This window comes from Apostichopus japonicus, chromosome 18, assembly GCF_037975245.1.
Source record: "Apostichopus japonicus isolate 1M-3 chromosome 18, ASM3797524v1, whole genome shotgun sequence".
Lineage (NCBI taxonomy): Eukaryota > Metazoa > Echinodermata > Holothuroidea > Aspidochirotida > Stichopodidae > Apostichopus > Apostichopus japonicus.
This window is the reverse complement of record NC_092578.1, coordinates 18,992,805-19,013,487: the sequence shown is the minus strand read 5'-3', so window position 1 is coordinate 19,013,487 and position 20,683 is coordinate 18,992,805. Positions and strand designations below refer to the sequence as shown.

The 20,683-nt window shown below is 36.5% G+C and overlaps 2 protein-coding genes across 3 annotated transcripts in view; one reads left to right on the top strand and one right to left on the bottom strand.

The window, feature by feature from the left end:
- The window catches only part of LOC139958496 (growth factor receptor-bound protein 14-like), a 133,710-nt gene extending 123,351 nt beyond the window's left edge, over positions 1 to 10,359 (bottom strand). The window contains exons 1-2 of the mRNA XM_071955593.1: positions 10,191 to 10,359; positions 5,281 to 5,389 (exon numbers count right to left, since the gene is read on the bottom strand). The gene's annotated coding sequence lies outside the window, so the exon portion shown is untranslated. The remainder of the gene's footprint in view (positions 1 to 5,280; positions 5,390 to 10,190) is intronic.
- Positions 10,360 to 11,309: 950 nt separating this feature from the next.
- Positions 11,310 to 18,153, top strand: LOC139959063 (BBSome complex member BBS5-like). Of its 2 annotated transcripts, none has more exons than XM_071956617.1 (11): positions 11,310 to 11,441; positions 11,899 to 12,001; positions 12,679 to 12,761; positions 13,250 to 13,315; positions 13,507 to 13,556; positions 13,892 to 14,019; positions 14,361 to 14,496; positions 15,228 to 15,323; positions 16,354 to 16,416; positions 16,980 to 17,201; positions 17,885 to 18,153. In XM_071956617.1, the coding sequence occupies exons 2-11, from the start codon at positions 11,931 to 11,933 to the stop codon at positions 18,011 to 18,013; spliced, it is 1,044 nt and encodes a 347-aa protein (XP_071812718.1). In that variant the 5' UTR covers positions 11,310 to 11,441; positions 11,899 to 11,930; the 3' UTR covers positions 18,014 to 18,153. The 2 variants fall into 2 exon arrangements, with proteins under 2 accessions (XP_071812718.1, XP_071812717.1); XM_071956616.1 differs by having other exon boundaries at positions 11,896 to 12,001; positions 17,885 to 18,151.
- The last annotated feature ends 2,530 nt before the right edge of the window (positions 18,154 to 20,683 follow it).

Sequence of the window (20,683 nt, the reverse complement as noted above, 5' to 3'; positions counted from 1 at the left end):
CTTTCAATTGGGAGAGAGTGAACTCACTAAATAGATGTTGGAACTGTGACATCAACTCCTATCTGAAATACATAGAGTGGTACTTCTAATTGGGAGAGAGTGAACTCACTAGATAGATACTGGAACTGTGCCATCAACTCCTCACTGAAATACATAGAGTTGTACTTCCAATTGGAAGTTATGCGAGAAAGCAAATTTCAACCACTTTCGAATTCAAATGAGTGTGTGGAAATATCACAAACCATCAAACCAGGTTTAGACAGATTATAAATCTGAATGAATTGATCAACATGACCACTCTCTGTTCTGACAGTAGGCCTTCATCATCAACATCTAACAAATGATTTTGATTCCATGATATATATATTTTTTTCTTTCAATTGCCATCAATGCCATCTACCATCTCTTCTCACCAATACCGGATCCATCAGATGTTAACCTTTTAGCAAGAATCACTTCATAACAAGAAAATCATTTCATAAATTTTAGCCCCTGGACTTATATGCAAATCAGACAAGCTTCACATGTATACAGCTAAAAAACCATGGAAGTGTGGTACACCCCTGAGATAATACAGTTTGATATTTTATTTTGAAACTTTTGTCAGTGATGTGGAACACATCACTTGTAACAGTACTAGTGCACAAAAATAAAGTAACATATGTTTTTCTCAAAACCCTGACAGGGAAAGGAAGGAAATTACAAAATAAATAAAGAGTTTCATGCTTCCCATAAAACTTGCCAAACCAGCCTAAAACAATTAAGTGATAATTTATTCTGACGATCATGAAAATGAAATTTAGCAGTTTTCATTTCAAAATATTTGCAAGATGGTTCATTGCGACTGGATTTTTCCTAATTTGAAAATGGCTGATGCTTGTCCTTCAAATGTTTTTCCGATGGATATGTATCGATATCGAAAAACCTCATATTGCAAAAACCCTATTATGGAGTACCATGATCATGAAACTTATACCGGCCAGAAGACGAAGATAACAACTCAGGATGGAGACAGATTTGTTGCAGAAATTCAAGAGAATAGACAGAATTACTCTACATTTTCGAAAAGTGGATGTGGATTGCTAAATGTAAGATCCTATTTCAGAATGATTGGGCAACTTTGAGGTTGATTAGACCTAGCTACACCCCCAAAGTGGTATTAATCTCACCGTCTACGGATAATCTTGCAGTCATTCGCTGACCCAACGTCAAAGGATTTCCCCAAAATATCAGACCTTGCGACAACCGGACTGGCTATCACACCCGATTACACAAATTCGAAAGTGAATTTAGTGATCGAATGATACAATTTGATACACACTTTGCTTTGCCTTACCACTGTGCAAGTGGCAACATGAAGCCTTTTGAAACAAGATACTGAATTTAATCTGCAAAGAAAGTACTTGCCGTCCACGACGTAGACAGGATCTTACTGGAAACTTATGTCTAAAGTGCTTTCTGAGTTTAAGAACAGAGTCACGCCTCTTGTGGTAGGCCACCTTTGAAACTAACATATAGCCGTAACGTTTTCAATCTTTTATCCTCGGAAAAATTTCTCTGAATAAATAAAATACAAAACCTTCAAATCATTTTCCTCAAAAAAACTGAGTGAACATACATAAACCCAGGAAACTATTTTGGAATTTTGTGGCGATCAGGGTATATGCCAATGTCTGAGGGGGGGGATTTGGGAGCCAGGGGAAGGCCCCTTCCCTTCCCTCCCTCATTGAGGGTATACTCTATTGCTCTGTAGCCTACTGAAGTGCAACTAGCCTTTAAATAATGTTCTGTAAATTCTATGCGAGATGAAAATACTTTGATTATGAAGTCAGACATTCCTGCAGTAGCTATTATTACCTTGGGTCTAAATGCAGAAATCGGTTTTCCATCTCTTGAATCTTGGCAATGATATACCTACAACCAGCAATGAAAACAAATTGTTCAGGTTTGGGAATGAACCAGTAACATATGAAAATAAACTTTGAAAGAAATCTCACATCTGTCACCACATACCACAACATGCTGCCGCAGAGCACAATATCATCTACACAGAGAAGGAGTATAAAACTTACTCGTGCTTCGCTTGGAGAGATTTGCTTAAGTGAACAGGACAAGGAAGAGAATAACCTAACAAGTCCCTGCAATCTGTAGACCACAAAATTCCTATACTCAGCCTGTGTATTTGTTTATTTGTGTGTTTACTTGTTTATATGTAACTGTTTCTCATTTTCCACAGCCTCTTACAAATAACTTGCACAATTCTATAGCTTACTACTTTCACTTAAAAGGAACAGGTCGAAATAAACCTCTTGTGGTAATATTACTTTATCAATACCAAGATAACGATCGTCTTACGTAAGACATTCGTACGTAAGCAACATCTTCAGGGATGTAGTCTAAATTTAAATCCCACTAATAGGAGGTGGTCACTATATTTTAAAAACATCAATGATTTAATATACACTTATCAGTGAGAAATTAATCACTGTTTAACGCAGAATATTTGCCATGCACTAGAGTTTTAGAATGATAAACAAATACAAAACTCATCAATAAAATCCATTTATGCAATGTATCAAAGATTATGCTGAGCTATATCACTTTTATGGACAGAACTTCCTGTTAATGTATTAACAAACCTTCAGGTAATATTTACAATGACGGCCCCACTGAAGAAGTTAAAAACCTTTCTTAAGGAGGGCAGCAAATAGTTATTTCCAAACCTTCTTTTCAAGACAACTTGTAGTAAATCTCAAGTTATTCACCAGTCCATGCTAGTTTATATCTACAGGTTTGTATGTATGTGAGTGTAAGAATTTACCCAACAGTTAACCTGGTTTGTAAGCTCTTTTCTACAACTGCTGGCTCTCTATTGTTTACAACAAAGGTCATAGGTCATTCGCAAATCTAGGAGTGGTCAAATTCTGATAATACAATAATGTATGCTTTGCTCTTATTACCTCAGTAGTTTGTTGATTATTTCAGTTCAACAGAAATCGGACTGAACAAGTACAGTAGACAGTAGCTCTCAGGCCTTGTTCAAACCGGAACACACAGAGGATTAAATCTCTTCTTCCAAGACCGACATCCCAGTGTGAACGCCCTTGCAGTCGCAATCCGATTGCTCCATTGTCATTCGGGGGTGGAGGGTGGGGGGGGGGGAATTATTCCAAATCTGAGTTAAAACGTTGAATAGGAAGCCACCAGACGTGTAAGTTGTAATCCATAAGCCCTTGCAATTTCTCCCACATTTGTGGTCGCTTAAGCGTCGTAAAAATAACTGCTGATTACTATTATTATTATTATTAAATCTGATATTAGATTTAAAACTGTATATGAAGATAAGTAACTTTCTCAAGGTATTCACTTACATCAAACGACCTATGTCTACTGCATTCCAGATTTTCATACTGCTGATCATGGGTTTTTTTTTCTCCTTCTTCCCCCTCTCTCTTTCCCCCCCCCCCCCGCCTCCCCATCCATAGTTTACTTGGCTATTAATCCGAATAGGAAAGAGCTTTCTAACCCATTCCTTTGTCTTCTTCTGTAGTATTATTTTATTTTCTGATTGATGTTGACACAAATTTTATTGTGTTTTAAACTTAGATTTGGTGAAAATTCTTTTCTTACCCACAAAAGAACTGTTTGACTCAATCTAGCATGTACCATTATAAGCTTCCTATACCTTGATATTCATGTTTTGTGAACAGATTTGCTGCCAATGCAAATTGCGTTTCTATTTGATGAAATGCGCTTGATTTTCTAGCACTGCCAAAAGATATTGACTCAATGAAGTGTTTACTTTCCTGCACCTGTGTGCATGCTGTGTGCGGACCAGAAATTGTAACACAGCCTATAGGCTGGTGGAGTGAATATTTCATCCAACCATGGATATTATAACCACCGCAATCCCAAATGGAGAGCACACAAACTTTTCAGTTCCTGAAAGATTTAAGAGATGTGAATCACTGTTAGGGCTAGGATGTTAAAGAAGGGGGGAGGGAGGGAATTCCCCAAATCATTTTTGGGAGATTTTCATTTTTTGTTGGGGGGGGGGTTCATTATATAAGTAGTTAGATATGTACATTTGCCTGTACCAATATTTAGTGCACATATAGTACATACAGTGCAGTACACATGGGACCAATATACACAATACACACTGTGCTGTGCCACTCTTACAAAGACAGATATTTTGGAAAGATTTGACCAAGTAAATAACTCCTTACAAACAAAACTTTATAATATCCGGCTCTTTATTGGCAAGTTTTGTAACTACAGTAATGGTGCTAATTGTGGGCAGTGCCAGGAGTTGTTGCGGGAAATTCTCGACAAGATAAACTATTTTTGCGGGACCCTCTAGATAAATTGTGGGAAACCCGCAATCTTGTGTAATAATTAATGCGGACAAACATTTCTGTTCCTGAAAGATTTAAAAGATGTGTGAATTATACACATAGTAACTAGTTTAGCACAAAGGAATATATGATAAATGGTTTACTTGTGTAGGTATCCTTACAATAAAATCTAATACAGAAAGCTTCCGTTTAAACGCACACTCAGTTTTTATATCACAAATAGGTAACCGTGGGAATGACAACAAGTTAGCAAACAGGCAAGAGAGAGCAGTTTTAACTATGAATATCAAGATTACTGCATTGATAATTTGCTACAACCATGCATAGGAATGCCCTTACGAGAAGATCACCTTCATACAGCTGCCAGTATTGTGAAAAGGAAGGGAAGAAAATGCTCATCATCTGGAACAGCCTGTGTACCTGTCACAACTTCTCTTGCCATATATTCCAACTCGCACACTTCGTTCCTCCAACAAACTGTATTTAACTGTACCTAAATCACGCTTGAAGACCTATGCATACAGAAGCTTTGAATACTCTGGCTCTTATCTCTGGAACAAGTTACCAGATCACATTCGAACTTGCTCTAAACTTTCTACATTCAAAAGTCTACTTAAGACCCATCTTTACACTTGTTCGTTTGTAAATTAATCTGCTTTCTTGGTAAAATCCTTGAGCAGTGACTTTTGTCTACTGATTTTGCGCTATCTAAGTCTCACATTATTATTATTATTATTATTATCTGGTTGTATGTACAGTAGAATATTATTATATTTCCCGCATTTAGTATCTAGGGTAATATGGAAGAGGATAAAAAACTGGGGGAAAAATATATAAAACAATACTATTTGCAATAAAACATGATTCACTTAATTTTCAACTTTCATAATAACAATGCTAAAGACTTAAACAATATACTTACCATTTATATGTAAATCAGCCAAATAGGTTCTTCTGTCCACCAACTGTGTAGGGAGGATTAAATCAACTTTGGTGTGCAGCTCCAGAGTTCTCCTCCAGGGAAATGATACCTTAAGAGAAAGTTTGCAGATTGATTGACTTGAGTAAGTTCAAAACATATATACTTGAGAAGACGGTATCTGATATTTATCCTGGCTACAAGCAGACCATCAACTCTCGGAATTAAAACAAGCCACCCTGCGAATTATTTTCTGTTGTTTTTATGTTTTCACTGTTGCTCAGGCCAACATGGAACACAAATAAATGAAGACAGTGTAAATTTTCTGCCGTTTCATGTACTCACTGGGGAAGTAAAATTAATGAAAATAAACATATTTGAAATTACAGAAGCCTACAGCCAGGGTAGTGGGAAGTAAAGGTCAAAGGTCCTCTAACAGGTTGACATGATTTTCAAAACAAAGTTCATGCCATCTTGAACCTCTATCAAATAGATTTTGATTCATGACATCTGTCCCTGAAGTGCCAATTTAAGAAAGCAACCTGACTCAATCGATAAATTTGCACAGCTTATTTACATAGGTAGTAGGGCAATGGTAGATGGCTATGTTTGCTGCAAGCCATCTCGGTATGATGTCAAAGAAATTGAAAATAGAAGAAAGAAAAAAATACATTAGAATGCAAAGCGGCGTACATTGTTATAATAATTGCGAGAGGGAAGGGGGTAGAGTAATATTTAGCTTGGAAATCAAGTTCCAGAAACTAAAAAAAACAAAACATGAGTGAAATTCCAGATTGTTTTCCAAGATGCCTACACACTAATGATGACCTAATGTTAGGCTACCTATAGTAAGCCTAACAATTGTGACTCTCGCTAAATGTATGCCAGCCAGTTTTCGTTAATTTTTGGTGACAGGGACATTCAAGGAGCCATGAACCCCAAATATGACATACTGTCTCCATAACACTTCACCATGCTCTTAACTTTATCGCACAATTCTTTAAAGCCTCGTATCAAGTTTCAATAATCAGAAAAATGAGGAACGTGCTCGGGGATCACATTCCAAAAAGTTTGACATAAAACATGATGATGAGATTACTACTACGTTTGATCAACAATCAATGAGTCCTGATAATCGGTTTAGGTGGTTTCCACAAATTTGTTGTTTAATGAGTGAATGGCAGGCACCTCCATGAAAGTCCCAAATTAAGAAATCAATAATCTGACTAATTTATTTAACTTTACTGAGCACACTTTGGCCTTCTTTGCAAGAATTTGAAAAAGTCTTAGATTTTACAATATTTTAATGAAGGAATATTTATAGGAGTGTTGATAGGAGTGTTAGCTCAGTGGTTAACGCCGGTGCCTTTCAATCATAAGGTCCCCGGTTTGAGTCACTCCCAGATTAATGTATGTCGTCCAGTTACAGAGTTGTTGACAATTAACAATTCATAATCATGGACGTTAAATATGAATGTAAGAGACTGACTTCGGTCAGCTTGCGGCTTTGATAAGCAAATGATGGCTTCTTCGCGAGTTCCTGCTTGCAAGAGGATCCAAAATACATACATACATACATATATATATATATATTATGCTGTATTTTCCAGGACCAGTGCACAATTTCCCCTTTTTTCCCCTTTTGTGGTTGTTGAGGAGACAAAAACTGGTCAGTGATGTGTCACTTGACAATAATAAAGACACTGGTATGTATGTTTAGGTGGGTAGCATAGAAAATAAAACCATTCGATAATACTGTGCAGCATCCAACACATTACATCAGACTATAAACCACAACATATAAAATTAGAGTACTTTCAACTTTCCTTGCCAATATGATATCTAACAGAATGCACAGTGTTTGCTACAGCAGCAGTAGAATTATTAACAAATCACTGAAGAAATTGGCAGATCGAGAAAAGAAAAACTATTTGATGCAAAAGTTTTTTATGAAGAAAGCTATATATATATATGACGTTTTCCAATTTTATGAACATGTTTGCTCAGGTAATTCAAGCAAGCAAAGTCTGAACACTCAGTTGTTGGAATATATGTATTCTTCTCTTTTCTTTTCTTCTTTTTCCCCCTTTTTTCCCCTCTTTCTTTCTGCATCCATTATTTATGCCGTCTTTGTCAAATATCATAAACAGATATCTATCATGGACATAAAAGATAGGAATGACTACCATTAAGGTAAGGATCCTGCAAAGTTCAGTCACGTACAGGATTGCAGAACAGGGCCAAGCTGTGACCTTTACAAGAACATAGGGAATCTAGCAAATCTACTAATACCACACACTTAACAGTGATTGGAACATATATTCAGTATTACCACGGTAATGATAGGGTGTTATTAACCCTTCAGGGGAACATGAAGATCCCCCTCGCACCTACCCCTCTCCCTCCCCCAACTCCCTACTTTTCAATGTATTCATGGTTGAACAAAACAATTTACAATTTGAAAAACCAAAGGTCTACTTTTTAGAGGGAGGGGTGGAATGTGGTGTGGGGGGGGGAGGGAGTGAATGAAGGGATTGCTTACCAGAGGTAAGTGGATAGTACAACAATTCAATCAAAGGAGGGAGTAATGCATTTGTTGATTGAGCATGGTGAGGTGAATCCTGACACTTTGAGCATTTGTTTATCTGGATGGAGTAGACTTGCAATGAGTACTTGTATTCTAGCATAGTTGTGTGTCATTGTAACCACACAAATGGGCTATGCACTGATAATCCAGGCAATTTGGAAATGAAGTATGGACGGTAAATATGTATGGACCTATGGATGTATGGACGTCTGGATGTATGGACGTTAAATATGAATCTAAGAGATTGACTTCGGTCAGCTTGCGGCTTTGATAAGCCAATGATGGCTTCTTCACGAGTTCCTGCTCGCAGGAGGATCTAAAATACATACAAGTATGTATAACATCATGACATAATGTACTGGTACTTGTATACTGAGCCTTGCACTGGTACTCAAGGGTGATTCTATTTTTACTCCTTCTCATGCTGTTGTACTTGTACTACACGTCTGTCATGCACATCTGTATTTTAAATATTTTGGTAAAACTTTGATGAGATTAATGAATATTTCTGTTTGAGCATCTTCATTCTCTTTCACTGATCGTACATTAATGGCGCTGCCTTAATTATGTCTAAGTGGAATGCATCTTAAATTCATATGGTGATGCAGTCTATAAGGAGAACATGAACCATCCTATATACTACATACAATGATGAAAAATTATACAAACAGGTAAGGTTTAGAAAGAATGCTGGGAGGTTTCTTTAATATTATTCTTTATGTTGGATGCAAACATATAACATTTGAGGTGATATCATTTACCTAACAGAAAAAAATAATAATTACTGAATTGTGGACAGCATAAATACATCTTCTTTTGACTTCAGACTTGAGACAAAACATGTTGAAAGAATAATTGCTACTAAATTCCAATCTTACTTTGCTGTGATGTCATAAATTAAATTTACCTTAAGTGCACTGGTCATGATACATTGCATACCATACTAGGTTCCAACACTTTACTCATGAAACTGAAGGGTTTGGGCGATGTTCTCGGCCATTGCATCCTCTAAAACACCAAACTTTAATTCAACTGTAATTTTGTGTTCTTTACATCAAGTTTTGTAATCTGCATTAGCCTTGGTTTGCTCCATAGTGTGAGATGTATTTGGTGTATATACAAGGTCATGTAAAGTTCAAGGTTATGTTTAGTTACCTTATTCCTAGCATTGGTTGGCACCCTGCCAGAATCCTTAGTTTTTGATAGAATATACGGGTTTTTGTGTGTATTTCTGGGTACGTTATGTGCGTGACATGATATTATATTTGCAGACATTTGCATTCAGCTGTTCGCGATCGATTGGCTTGTCCAAATCAAGAGTATATTATTGGTCGCTATCGGCACTTCAGCCAATCAGCTGAGTGTGCGTACTTGCTTGTTTATTCCAGTTTGCCGGACTTCAAAGAAGCACATTTTTATATTCCAGAGTTCTCAGTTAGTCTTCGTGCTGTAAGGATGTATTGTTTGAGTTCTAATCTCTTTAGGCCCTTTATTGTTTAACTGTTTCAAGTTTCATCCCATCTACTGTACTTATTTTGGAGTCTGAACACTTCAATAAAGTTTATCACAAGACAGAAGTATCTGATTCGTCTCCTGAACTGTTTCTTGTGTAATCTCTATATTTCGGGCTTAACCCTCGGCAGAATAATCTCGTGTATGAGCGCCCACGCTAACCAGACATAAGTATCAACTAAAACCCTGCCTTACAATAGCCAGGACTGTACATGTTTCTTCACTATTTGCTGAGATTTCGACAGAAGAAACAATAGCATAAAAGCTATTCCTCCTCAAATGTTACGTTAGGCCTAGGCCAGCCTATGTTCACATACATTCAACTCAGAAAATTTTCTGGGTGTTGCCAGAGTTTTCCTTACCAAAGGACACAATATGCCACATGCTCAAACTAGATCATAGGCATATAACAAGGGGAAAACCACTTTGGGCTTGATCATACCTGGGACCACTTTTCTATATAGGCTAACTTAGTCTGGCTAAGTAGTATTTTGGGCTAGGACCTATAGCCTTGGCCCAATAGGTTGTAGGCGAGTAATGTAAGTGTTAGGTGGTATGTGATAATAACCTTACTTTAAGTTGGGGCCTAAGTAAGGCCTAAGCTTCTTCTGTTCTTAAGGACCTAGCTTAAATTCGAACCCATGAGGCCTAGCCCTATAACCTAACATGAAGTTAACTTCCAAAATATTGTCACTTGCCTAACGTAGCATTAGTACTCGCATGGCTACATATACTTCGCATGCACATGAAATTACATTATATAAGCCACACAAACAAGCTAGCGTCGCCGATTTACTCGTTTATGACAACTCACAAGCAACAGTTCGTTGAATAACCCAGTCCGAAATGGTTTACTTCATGTACCAAGTAGTATTTGAGATTCTTAGTACTATGTATGTTAAAACATACTTTTCCGAGTGATGATCCTTAGGCTAGGCTACAGTCAGTGTTTGTTATTATACTTCGCATAGCATTGTACTTTGTACCAGTACAACGATCGTCTGCTACTCTGCGCCTCATCGACATAATGTAAACAAATGATTTCGCAACGCTCTGTTGTTGTTTACAACTGCTCGGATGAGTAAACAAAATGAATATGACGTAACGCATATTTCGTTTTGTCGCTAATTTTGCACAAGAATATGATTTTTATGTAGACAGATTAAGAAATTTAGCTGCTACAAGTTCATGGGTCAAGAATATTTTGTATACAAATTAAATTGGTGGACATTGACCTCGCTATAATAGATGCTGATTGTTCCCCTCAAGAGTCAAGATTGTTGCTTACATCTGAACATTTGAAGCTGCAGGTGGGAAAAATTGGAACTGGGGTCTTATTGCACAAGGTAGGATAAAGATGTATACATTACCAGTCTGGGTGACCTTATTTACGTCCTAATCAAGCGTACTTGCAGCGTAACTTGAGAGTCCGCTTAAGTACGCTTGGCCGAAGTTCGGACGCAGAGGCATAGAGCGGCAGGTTGTGTATTGAGACTAAATGCATTTCTTTCCCAATTTTGTTAATGTTCATTGCAATGAGGGAAGGAGTTAGTCGGTATGGTGAGGGTAAAATGATTCCGTGGACAAATGAGACAATTACGGGGTGGGGGCAGACCTTTATAAAGAATGACTGAAGTTGGATGGGATGGTCATGACTGGCAGGCGATAGATGTTGTAATTCAAGACCTACAGATGTAATGTTGGGACGAAATAGACCATTAAATGCGATTACCATCGGTGGTAGTTGCTCTTCATTGCTATTTAAAGCTTTGAGAAGATAATATTTGTTTCACTAAACTAAACAATAAATGTCAGGACTTGCATTCAAAGAAAATCACTTGCGTTCCTAATCAATTTCTATGGTTTTGATACGTTGTAATAAGCGAGTGAGAAGTACTAATGGAGGGCAGTATATCACAATCTTTTCGGCTAGCTGACATTCTTGCTGTCCTTGGAAACCAGATGCGTTACGATTTCAACCTAGCTTCTATTTCCAAATATTCTCTATAGACGGATAACAGTTTTGGTCGGATGCCACAGAAGCATTCTCATTCTTACCTACTCTGTTAGTGTATATATTTTCATTCATGATATAAGACTCAAGTCAATGAAAACCGTATTCAATTTTACCTATCCGAATACTGTAACATATGCCTAGACTAATTTTGACAAGGTCCGGTTCCACGACAGGAACATTGTGGCAGTAGCCCTGGCCTTGAACCCCATATTAGTCCAAAACTTGAGCCAATATGCACGGTAGTTTCCCGTGTTCCCTAAATTCGAATACTGTGTTAAATCTAAAAGGTAACCAAGGCCTAGTGAAGCAAAGGGCGCTCGCAGTGTATGTTAGAAATAACTAGCTTAAGATGGCATAGCCTTGGCCTGGGTAATTTAATGATGTTAGAGAGAACAAGTTCTTGTATAAACCATATACATGTATTGTTGTTTTCTTCAAAATTTAAGTATATTCCTGCAACATGTGTACAATAATGTTTGTCCACAAAACTTACTTTCTACAGTAGGATGTTCTTGGGCTTAACAATAACGAAGCAAAATGCCAAACAGTTCCAACACCTTCGATGCATTGTGGGAAGACCGTGATGTTCGCTTTGATATCAATCCATCGTAAGATTTTCAACTTTTTTTGAAATATATTCCGGGCTCGAAGTGACCATTGTGCCCTGCTGATGGCCGCGATACCGCTTGAAAATTGACCTTCATCAAAGGCCAAGCTGCCGTCATGCCAAAATAATGCACAATAAAAGTATTTCCAAATATTCCAAAAACAAAATAGGCCTAAAAGATTTCATATTTCCAACCCAGTAAATGGTTGAACTCAAACTGTCTATTTATCAAAGTAGATTGACTGCACCAGTACCTCGAAACTTTGTGAGATCGTTCTTGGAAGATCGTTGCTTTGACAATCTTTTCACTGTCACACAAAAAATCAATGGGACTTCTCCATTGAGTTAACTGTGTGCGAGGGGAATCACACAGTAAAATCCCATTGACATGTTTGAGTGAAGTTAGACTTGCTTTAAGTTGTCCCTTACTGCTTTCATCCCAGTGACTACTCAAACATTGATCTGTATACTTTTCCATTTGTGGGACATATTTTTGTATAGTTAATAAACATATATGTCAACATTTTCTTGTCATCATGTTTAGACAAAGTTTAGCCAGGCGCTATTCCATAATTTCATATCTAGTACAAGTATCATATTTATTTCAAAATTTATATTTACCAGCTACAATCTTTACAAATAATTGAATTTTATAAAAAGTGATATTTTGCATCTTAGGAGCATGGGTATGCGACCAGGAGAATTTCCAGTGGATGTTTTAGACTCAGTGGAAGATACCAAAGGAAATAATGGAGAAAGGGGTAAGTGTTTCCTTATCATCGTCATCAACACTAGTAAAAACAGAAGGTTGTCATTTTTACAAAGATATGGATCCATGTGCCCATATGTTGGAAAGTAGATAACATTTTGTGGAAATTCAAAGTAAATACTTAAGTTTTTGTATTTGGTAATTTGGAGGGATTTAGACATTTCTAAATAAGATACATGTGCCCTCTGACTTAACTGCATTTCATGTGGGGCGGGGGTGGGGTGGATTGAAGGGTGTGGCAGAGGATAGTGTTTTGGGGAGGATCACCAACTAAACTCAGTTCTTTTGAAACAGATATACTTTGGTTATATCAACTATTACATGAATGTGTTATAAGATTTACCAGACACTAAAAGTAAATGGACTTAAAATTTCCTTCTATCTGTTTGTTCTTCTTTCATTAGTAAAAAAAAAAGAATTTTCACTGGACTATCCTTTTAAAGGATATATTATTATTTCTTTTCTTCTCAAATTTCACAGGAAGGCTGATTATAACAAACCTTAGACTATTGTGGCACTCCCACTCTATGCCCCGCATCAACCTTTGTAAGTAACCATTGTATCTCTCTTCTGGATTTTCTTAAAATCAAACACTGTTTAAATCTGTCTCGTTTTCTTTTTTTGTCAATACATGTAAGCTAAGATAAATGCCGGCAGTTTTGTATTCAAAGTCACAATCAAGCAAGGGTGTAAAACTGTACCTCTTTTAAACTATTATTGCTTCATCTTCTTCACAGCTGTGGGGTACAATTGTGTCATCAATATCAATGTAAGGACAACTAATTCGGTAAGTCGGAAGTTTCTTCTGTCGAAAGATTACATTTAATCTTGAAAGAAAATTCAAAGGAAAGGTGTTCTTTTGAAAAGACCTCATAATCATAAACCATGTTCAGTTAGTTTGTTTGCAGTTATTTGTCTTTAAATATAACAGTAAGAAAAATTCCAAACTTAATTTTGAAAATACTCTGTACTTCAGAAGTTTGCAGCCAAGCTAAATCAACACACTACATATTTTGTTTTGCATTTGCTTCCTTTTAAGGAGGGGGTGGGTGCGTAGGTAGGGCTTCCTTCGAACAGTTTGCTTTTCACCTACTTTGAGTACTTTGTTTGTATACTTTGCAGAAATTACGTGGCACAACAGAGGCTCTGTACATTCTGACCAAGTGCAATAATACTCGATTCGAGTTTATTTTTACGTACCTCATCCCCGGCTCGCCCAGACTCTTTACTACCTTCATAGCTGTCCACAGGTTCATATCAGACCTTTTTCAAAAAAATGTTAAAATCCATGGGAATATTTATTTCGATATATGAAAGGTATTGTCGGTTTTTAAAACAACACAACTTAATTGGTCCAAATGGAAATAAATGGAACTTACACGGACAAAGCATTAAAGGAAGTCAACACAAATTACTAAAGGTATGGACTTCCTTGCGTCCATCCAATGTTTTCGTTTCTGATTTTCTTCTGTCATATCATCGATGTTAGTGTCAAATACTGCTGCTCTTTAATAGGCTGTAGTAGACATACCTATCAATCAATACTGTACATTCTGACAAAATTAAAAGTTAAAATCTTATTTTTTTTCAGGGCATACGAGACGTCCAAACTGTACAGGGATTTGAAATTAAGAGGCGCTGTGGTAGAGAATAAGCAATTAAGACTGTTACCACTTGAACAAGTTTATGATAAAGTGAATGGTGTTTGGAATTTATCAAGTGATCAGGTAATATATAATGTCATTCTAACATCTCTCCCTTTGATATTTTATTTGAAGATGTGATTGTAGCACAAGTAAATGAGATTAACAAATGGGAGGATGGAGGAGGGGGAATGATTGTGGTGAGGTGGGAGAGGATAAAGGGTCGAAAATGGACATTTAAGGAGAAAAGAAATTGATATTCTATAGTTCAGTGAAGAATGCATCATTGCTGTTTAAGGGAAGCTGGAACATACATTGTTTCGAAATCTGTTGTGGTTTCTTGGGAAGATATTCTGCCTTTCTTTATTGAAGTTTTCATTGAAGCGGTTTGGAGATGATGAATAGCTAGTTGATCCAATTAATTTACAAAACCATGTTGATGATATCAAAAATCAGAAGTATGGACAACTCTAGAGATGGCCAAATCCCTAGCTGGGACAGTCGATAAAGTTTTCTTCACTTTATTTATTACAACTTTGTCAGAACTACCCAAAGCCTCAGATTTTTTTTTTTTAATTTTGTAAATCCACCTGGATTCATGAATGATAGACAAAAAGAGCCCACGTCTCCAGAAATATGTTAACCCTAGGTCCATGACCAAGTGTTGCAGATATTGAAGGTGGGGTTGTGGAGGGCAGTGTTGTATATTTTGGTATTCTAATTGACAGTTTCTCTTGTTATAAAACTAAACAAAGTTTGCAACATGAATTTTGTACGTCATTTCCTGATCAGTATTTTTGTATTTCACTTTTCAGGGCAATCTAGGTACATTTTTTATCACCAATGTCAGACTAGTGTGGCATGCTAATCTCAACGAATCCTTCAATGTCAGCGTGCCATATTTACAGATGGTGAGTGCATTTCATGGCATAATATTTCTAATGTTACATAGTTATCTATCAGCACCAAAATGACGTGATTGGCTACACAGATGATAAGAAGCATGACAGCATTTAAACATAAACTCTAATATTTTCAGGATATTGCAGTTAAATGAAATTCAAGCACCTTAAAATTGCTATGTACACCCTGGCTGTGTTGTATTGTTTTTTCTTGATACAGTTTCGGTTAATTGACGGTCGATCTTGTCATTCTTTAGTTCTGATGAAGTTACTTCTTGAATTGTAGATCCAGGGAATAATTTCATGATCAATTTTTGTGTATTAGTTTTGAAGGCTGTGAACTCTGTCTATAAATATTGATTTTATCATATCGCTATTTTGTTAGAACTTCGCCATTCTACAAATCGTAGTTTCATGACATCACACAATAAATTAATTCTGTGTGAAAATCGCTCAAATCGATCATGGGGCAAAAGAGCTTTTGCTGCTTCTGCCCCTTCTCTGTGGAACAGCCTTCCGGAACATGTAAAACACAGTCCATCTCTTGCTTCTTTGAAACGCTCTCTGAAGACTTGTTTGATGAAAACTGTTTAATTACTTGTCCAATGTTGCCCATTTTTGTTTGCATTTTTGTCTTGTATTATGTTTACTGTTTTCCTGTCGTACTGTTTGTGTCACTGCGCCATGAGCGTCTTTTTTTTTTATAAATGTCCATTATTATTATTATTATAATTATTTTAAAATACTATGGTTCTGTGTACAAAACCTGCTATACATCTTTGCACTTCTATAGCAACTTGTCCACTTTGCATAGCAGTTTGGTCTGTAATACTGGATAAATTATTTGTCAAAGGACAGACACTAGGTTGGTTTAACTTTTTTGAGTGGTTTCATTGTTTTAAACTAATTAACCATTTAACAACTGTATTTTTCTAATTTTCATTTTAATATGTTTCAGTTAAGTTTTTATCTGTTTGCATCAAAGCTGATTGGCAATTTGATAAACATTTTGTAAATATATTTCCTTCTTTGTGGCAAGCGTTCCGTCAAAGTGAGAGATTCAAAGTTTGGAATGGCTCTAGTGCTGGAAACATCATCACAGGTAAGGATTCACAAAGATATGTCTAAAAAATATATTTCTCTAAATTCATGTGTAGAAGATAACTTGCAATATTCCATTTCTCAAAGTCAGGAATGAAGTGTAGGATAAGGGGGAATGATAGAGCATGTGATGGAGGTGAAAATATTATAAATCTCCCTTTTCATGTGGAGAATTGCCGTTATTTCATAAATAGCTTCAATCCCATAACTAAAATCAGAAGCGAGTATTTCTAATATGGATATATTATACTAGTTTAAACAAGCTTTCTTGTTTTCTGTTCTCTGATTTTTCCACTGTCTAGTTTTTTCTTTCTTTATTTCACTGAAGATATGGTTCATATAAAGTCAGTCTTGCTTTAAGGTCCTTCTTCCTACCTGACACTTTCTGTTCTTAACTATTTATCATGTACTTTGGATATGAAAGAAGGTCTAATTCATATGCATAAGTATCTTGAAAATTTATGTTTTTATAAACTGATTAACATACAACCACCTTAAGTCTAAGCAGTACTCCTATTACAAGTGTTTCATTCTAATATGTTTTCGTGTTGCATCTATTCTCAGAGTGGCGGGTACGTCCTAGGGTTCCGTATCGATCCAATGGAGAAACTGCAGGAGACGGTGAAAGAGATCCAATCTTTGCACCGGGTCTACAGTTCAAGTCCCGTCTTAGGGGTAGAGTTTGAACGAGATGAACACCCGCAGGTTCTAGAGGACCTCAAAGTCGAGAGTGTTCAAGATGACGTGGACATCGTAGACGAAGCGGACCACTCCGATGCGTTTGCCGTAAGTTGTGATTGTTGAACGGAACGATTGTTCTTCCTCGCACATAAACAGGCAAATTGATACCTGTCCTGTTAGTCTCAATTAAGCAGCTTGGGTAGCAGTCTAAGTGGAGAGGGGTGGGTGGGGGGGTGGGGTGTTCCCTTAACTTTTGTGGGGAAAAATTAATCTGGAGGGTTTCTAAATGAAAATGGTGAAACAAAATTGCAATATGCCTTGTTAAATCAGAATGGTTGACGAACTGTTACTATTGAAAATTTGTCTTTTCTGTGCTCAAACTTGGAATTAGCTAGGTAGCCATGTCTGGAGAGATCTGGATGTATGGTAAACCATAGTCTTACACCTTTCCACCAGTATTAACAAGGGGTGGGGGTGAGGGGGACTGCCTTGTTTGGATAGGGTCAAGCAGTACTCTGCCTGTCCCCCTAGAAGAGCATCTCCCCCCCACCCCCATCAAAAAATGGAGTATAAAAACGCCTCTGATTGAAGCATGCCATGAAAACGCAATTGACAAAGATTGTCCTAATTGGACGGCCAGCTTATGATACTCATGAATATGGATACTGCCATCTTTGACACTATCTGGTATCTTCACAACTGTATATCAGTATTGTTAGTAGTTTCTAAATATGTTCACCTCTTTTGGGTTGGATTGAAATCCACAATTTTCAATTCATACTTTACAGGCATATTTTGCAGATGGGAACAAAGAAAAGGACAGACCACCCGTGTTCTCAGAGGAGCTGGGCCTTGCGATAGAGAAACTGAAAGATGGATTCACATTATCAAACCTGTGGGAGGTAGTTGATAAATGAGGCACATTGAAAGATAACCTGTGTTGCCCTCAACACATGCCACTACTATTGAATGTATTGAATGAAAGATAATGTGATGCCTACTGCACATGCCAATACTATTGAATGAAAGATAACATGTGTTGCCCTCTACACATGCCAATTCTATTGAATGAAAGATAACCAGTGTTGCCCTATACACATGCCAATACTATTGAATGTTATATATGTTTAACGTTAATACAGTATTATCAGAAAAATGATTGAGGTTTACTAGTATTGAACTAGGATTTATTTTTGGTTTTTCTACTAACATATATGGAGCAGTGCCATATCGTTAGACTACCATTTTATAAAATTTAATTGCACTGTGGAGGAAGGAAACATTAAAAACAATCTGGAAACTTGTAACAAAATGATTAGCTGTTGAGTTAAATAAATCTTGTGATAGCAACAGTTTCATGCACAATTTTTGATATGTAGTAATCCTCCACTCAGCAAATGAGCAAAGAATCATCAAGTGAGTGACTGCTATCATCTTTGGGAAAAGATTAAATTACTCATATTAGTATTGGAATAATCCTTGTTTTGAAAGAATTTGGGTATCAACTAAGTCTTGCAAAATTTCTGTAGAATGGATCTTCAAAACACTCACTTGTATGAAGTGTCTGATATGATGGCTGGTATGGCCAACCTTAGAGAAATCAAACTTGAAATAAAATCAGTAATGGTTCTAGCATCTTATAGCAATGTTCTAGCATAGAATTTTGTTACAATATACTATAAAATTTTGCCTAACAACTATTGCATTGGCAGCTAAAAGGCTTGATGCTTTCCATAATTGTCAGTTTGCATGAAGGAATTGGAAGGGAAGACTTGAAAAGAAAGTTTGGGTTACTTTATTCAGTATACTTTATATGATGTGACCCTGTGCACCTTGATAAAACACTCTCATATGGATTTTACTTATAGTTCAATTCTTTTGTTATTCTTTTTGTAGTGTTTGTATAATTGCAGATGGTTAACTTTCATCACCTTGAATTAATGGTAGACGTTTGTTTTGTAAACGGCTCTGTATGTTACATGTTGATCAACACAGTGAATATAGAGATTTCACATAGTTAAACATTGGATCAAATCAAACAATTTTGGTCTCCTAGATCCTAATTCTCAAAGCAATCTATTTTGTAACACAACTAAAAACAAGTCATTTGGGGACTTGATATTATCTAAGAATGCTGTAAAAATAAGATGCTTACTTCAAAAATTTGTGCAGTTACTTATACCCACCCAGCACAAAAACATTGTTTGGTAGGAAGGCTCTAGAAGCATATGTCCATGGTTCATAGCCGTCTCAGAGTAGGCCTACAAATGCTAGTATATTGTTTTGCTGACAAATAATACTCTCAAGTTGTTGTCAGTTGTTGTCAAGTGATGTTTTAACTTTGACCGAACTGTGCAACTAACATAAATTTTGCTTAGCACATAGTTTTATTATTGGGTATACTCCTGTGTCATTAATGTTCATACTTCAAACAAGTAGAAGTTTTACTTTCCAGAACTAGAAAGCTGTTGTAATCACTTTCAAGATGCATGCTGTGGGTTTTATCAGGAACTGCTGAGTTCATGTCTCATGAATAAAGGCTCTAGTGCTTATATGGTATTCACAGCTCAGTAAGTAATATGCTACTAACAGGATGTCTTGAACTTCACTGAAAGATGCTACAAAGTGAAATAGTGTGATTGGTAGAAAATAAGTATCTTGCATCTAATTGTTTCTGGTTTTCTCAGAAACTTTGGAATGCTTTGGTTTACATCTGAGCTGTGATCAATTCAAGTACATTCTGCAATAGTTCATGGCAACTGACAACTTCTAAGCAAGTTTCCCAGTTCAAGAAAGAATTCCAAAGTAGTTCGTGATTGTTGTTTCTCTGGTTTAGAAATAATAAAATAAAGGATAACAAGTATATATAAATCATGAATGCCTTAACAAGCTCACTGTGCTCTGTTGATTATCATGTACAGCTGTTATATTATGTTAAATAAAGTTACTAAATATGAAATGAGAGAGAGAAAAAAATGGCAAAAGTTACCTTTTCATTATTTGTGTAATGGTTATAGATGATTTAATAATTTTCATGATACAGCCTCATGCTTAAGGACTGACAGTGAACTCAAACAATAACTGTGACCAAATTAGCAAAATCTAACTATATAGAAAAATACCCTAGTAGTATAAACTGCATACGACTTTGAAACACAAGAGAAGGAATTACTGAATATCATTTCTGTGAAACATAAAATTGCACTAATTGTCTAATCAGTCTTTTGTCTTATCTAAATCAGTCTCATCACTGTGGTCTGAAGATGGTAACATCTTAACTTTGACAGAAAATGGGCAGAAATATCAACCAGAATGCTAAAATGCATTGTAGTTTCGATGATGTAACATGAGCAGTTTTCCTTATGAATCTGATATAATGTATAGTGAGGGTGTACATGCTTACAAGGTTTTCACAATTTGACCTCTGATGACCCCAAATGACCATTGACCTCCACCAAAAAGAATAGGCTTCTTTAACTCAATGGTACTTCTACATACTAAATTAGAGGTTGGCCCAAGCTTCCATTATTGAAATATCGTGTTTACAAGGTTTTCACAAATTGACCCCTGGTGACCCCAAATAACCT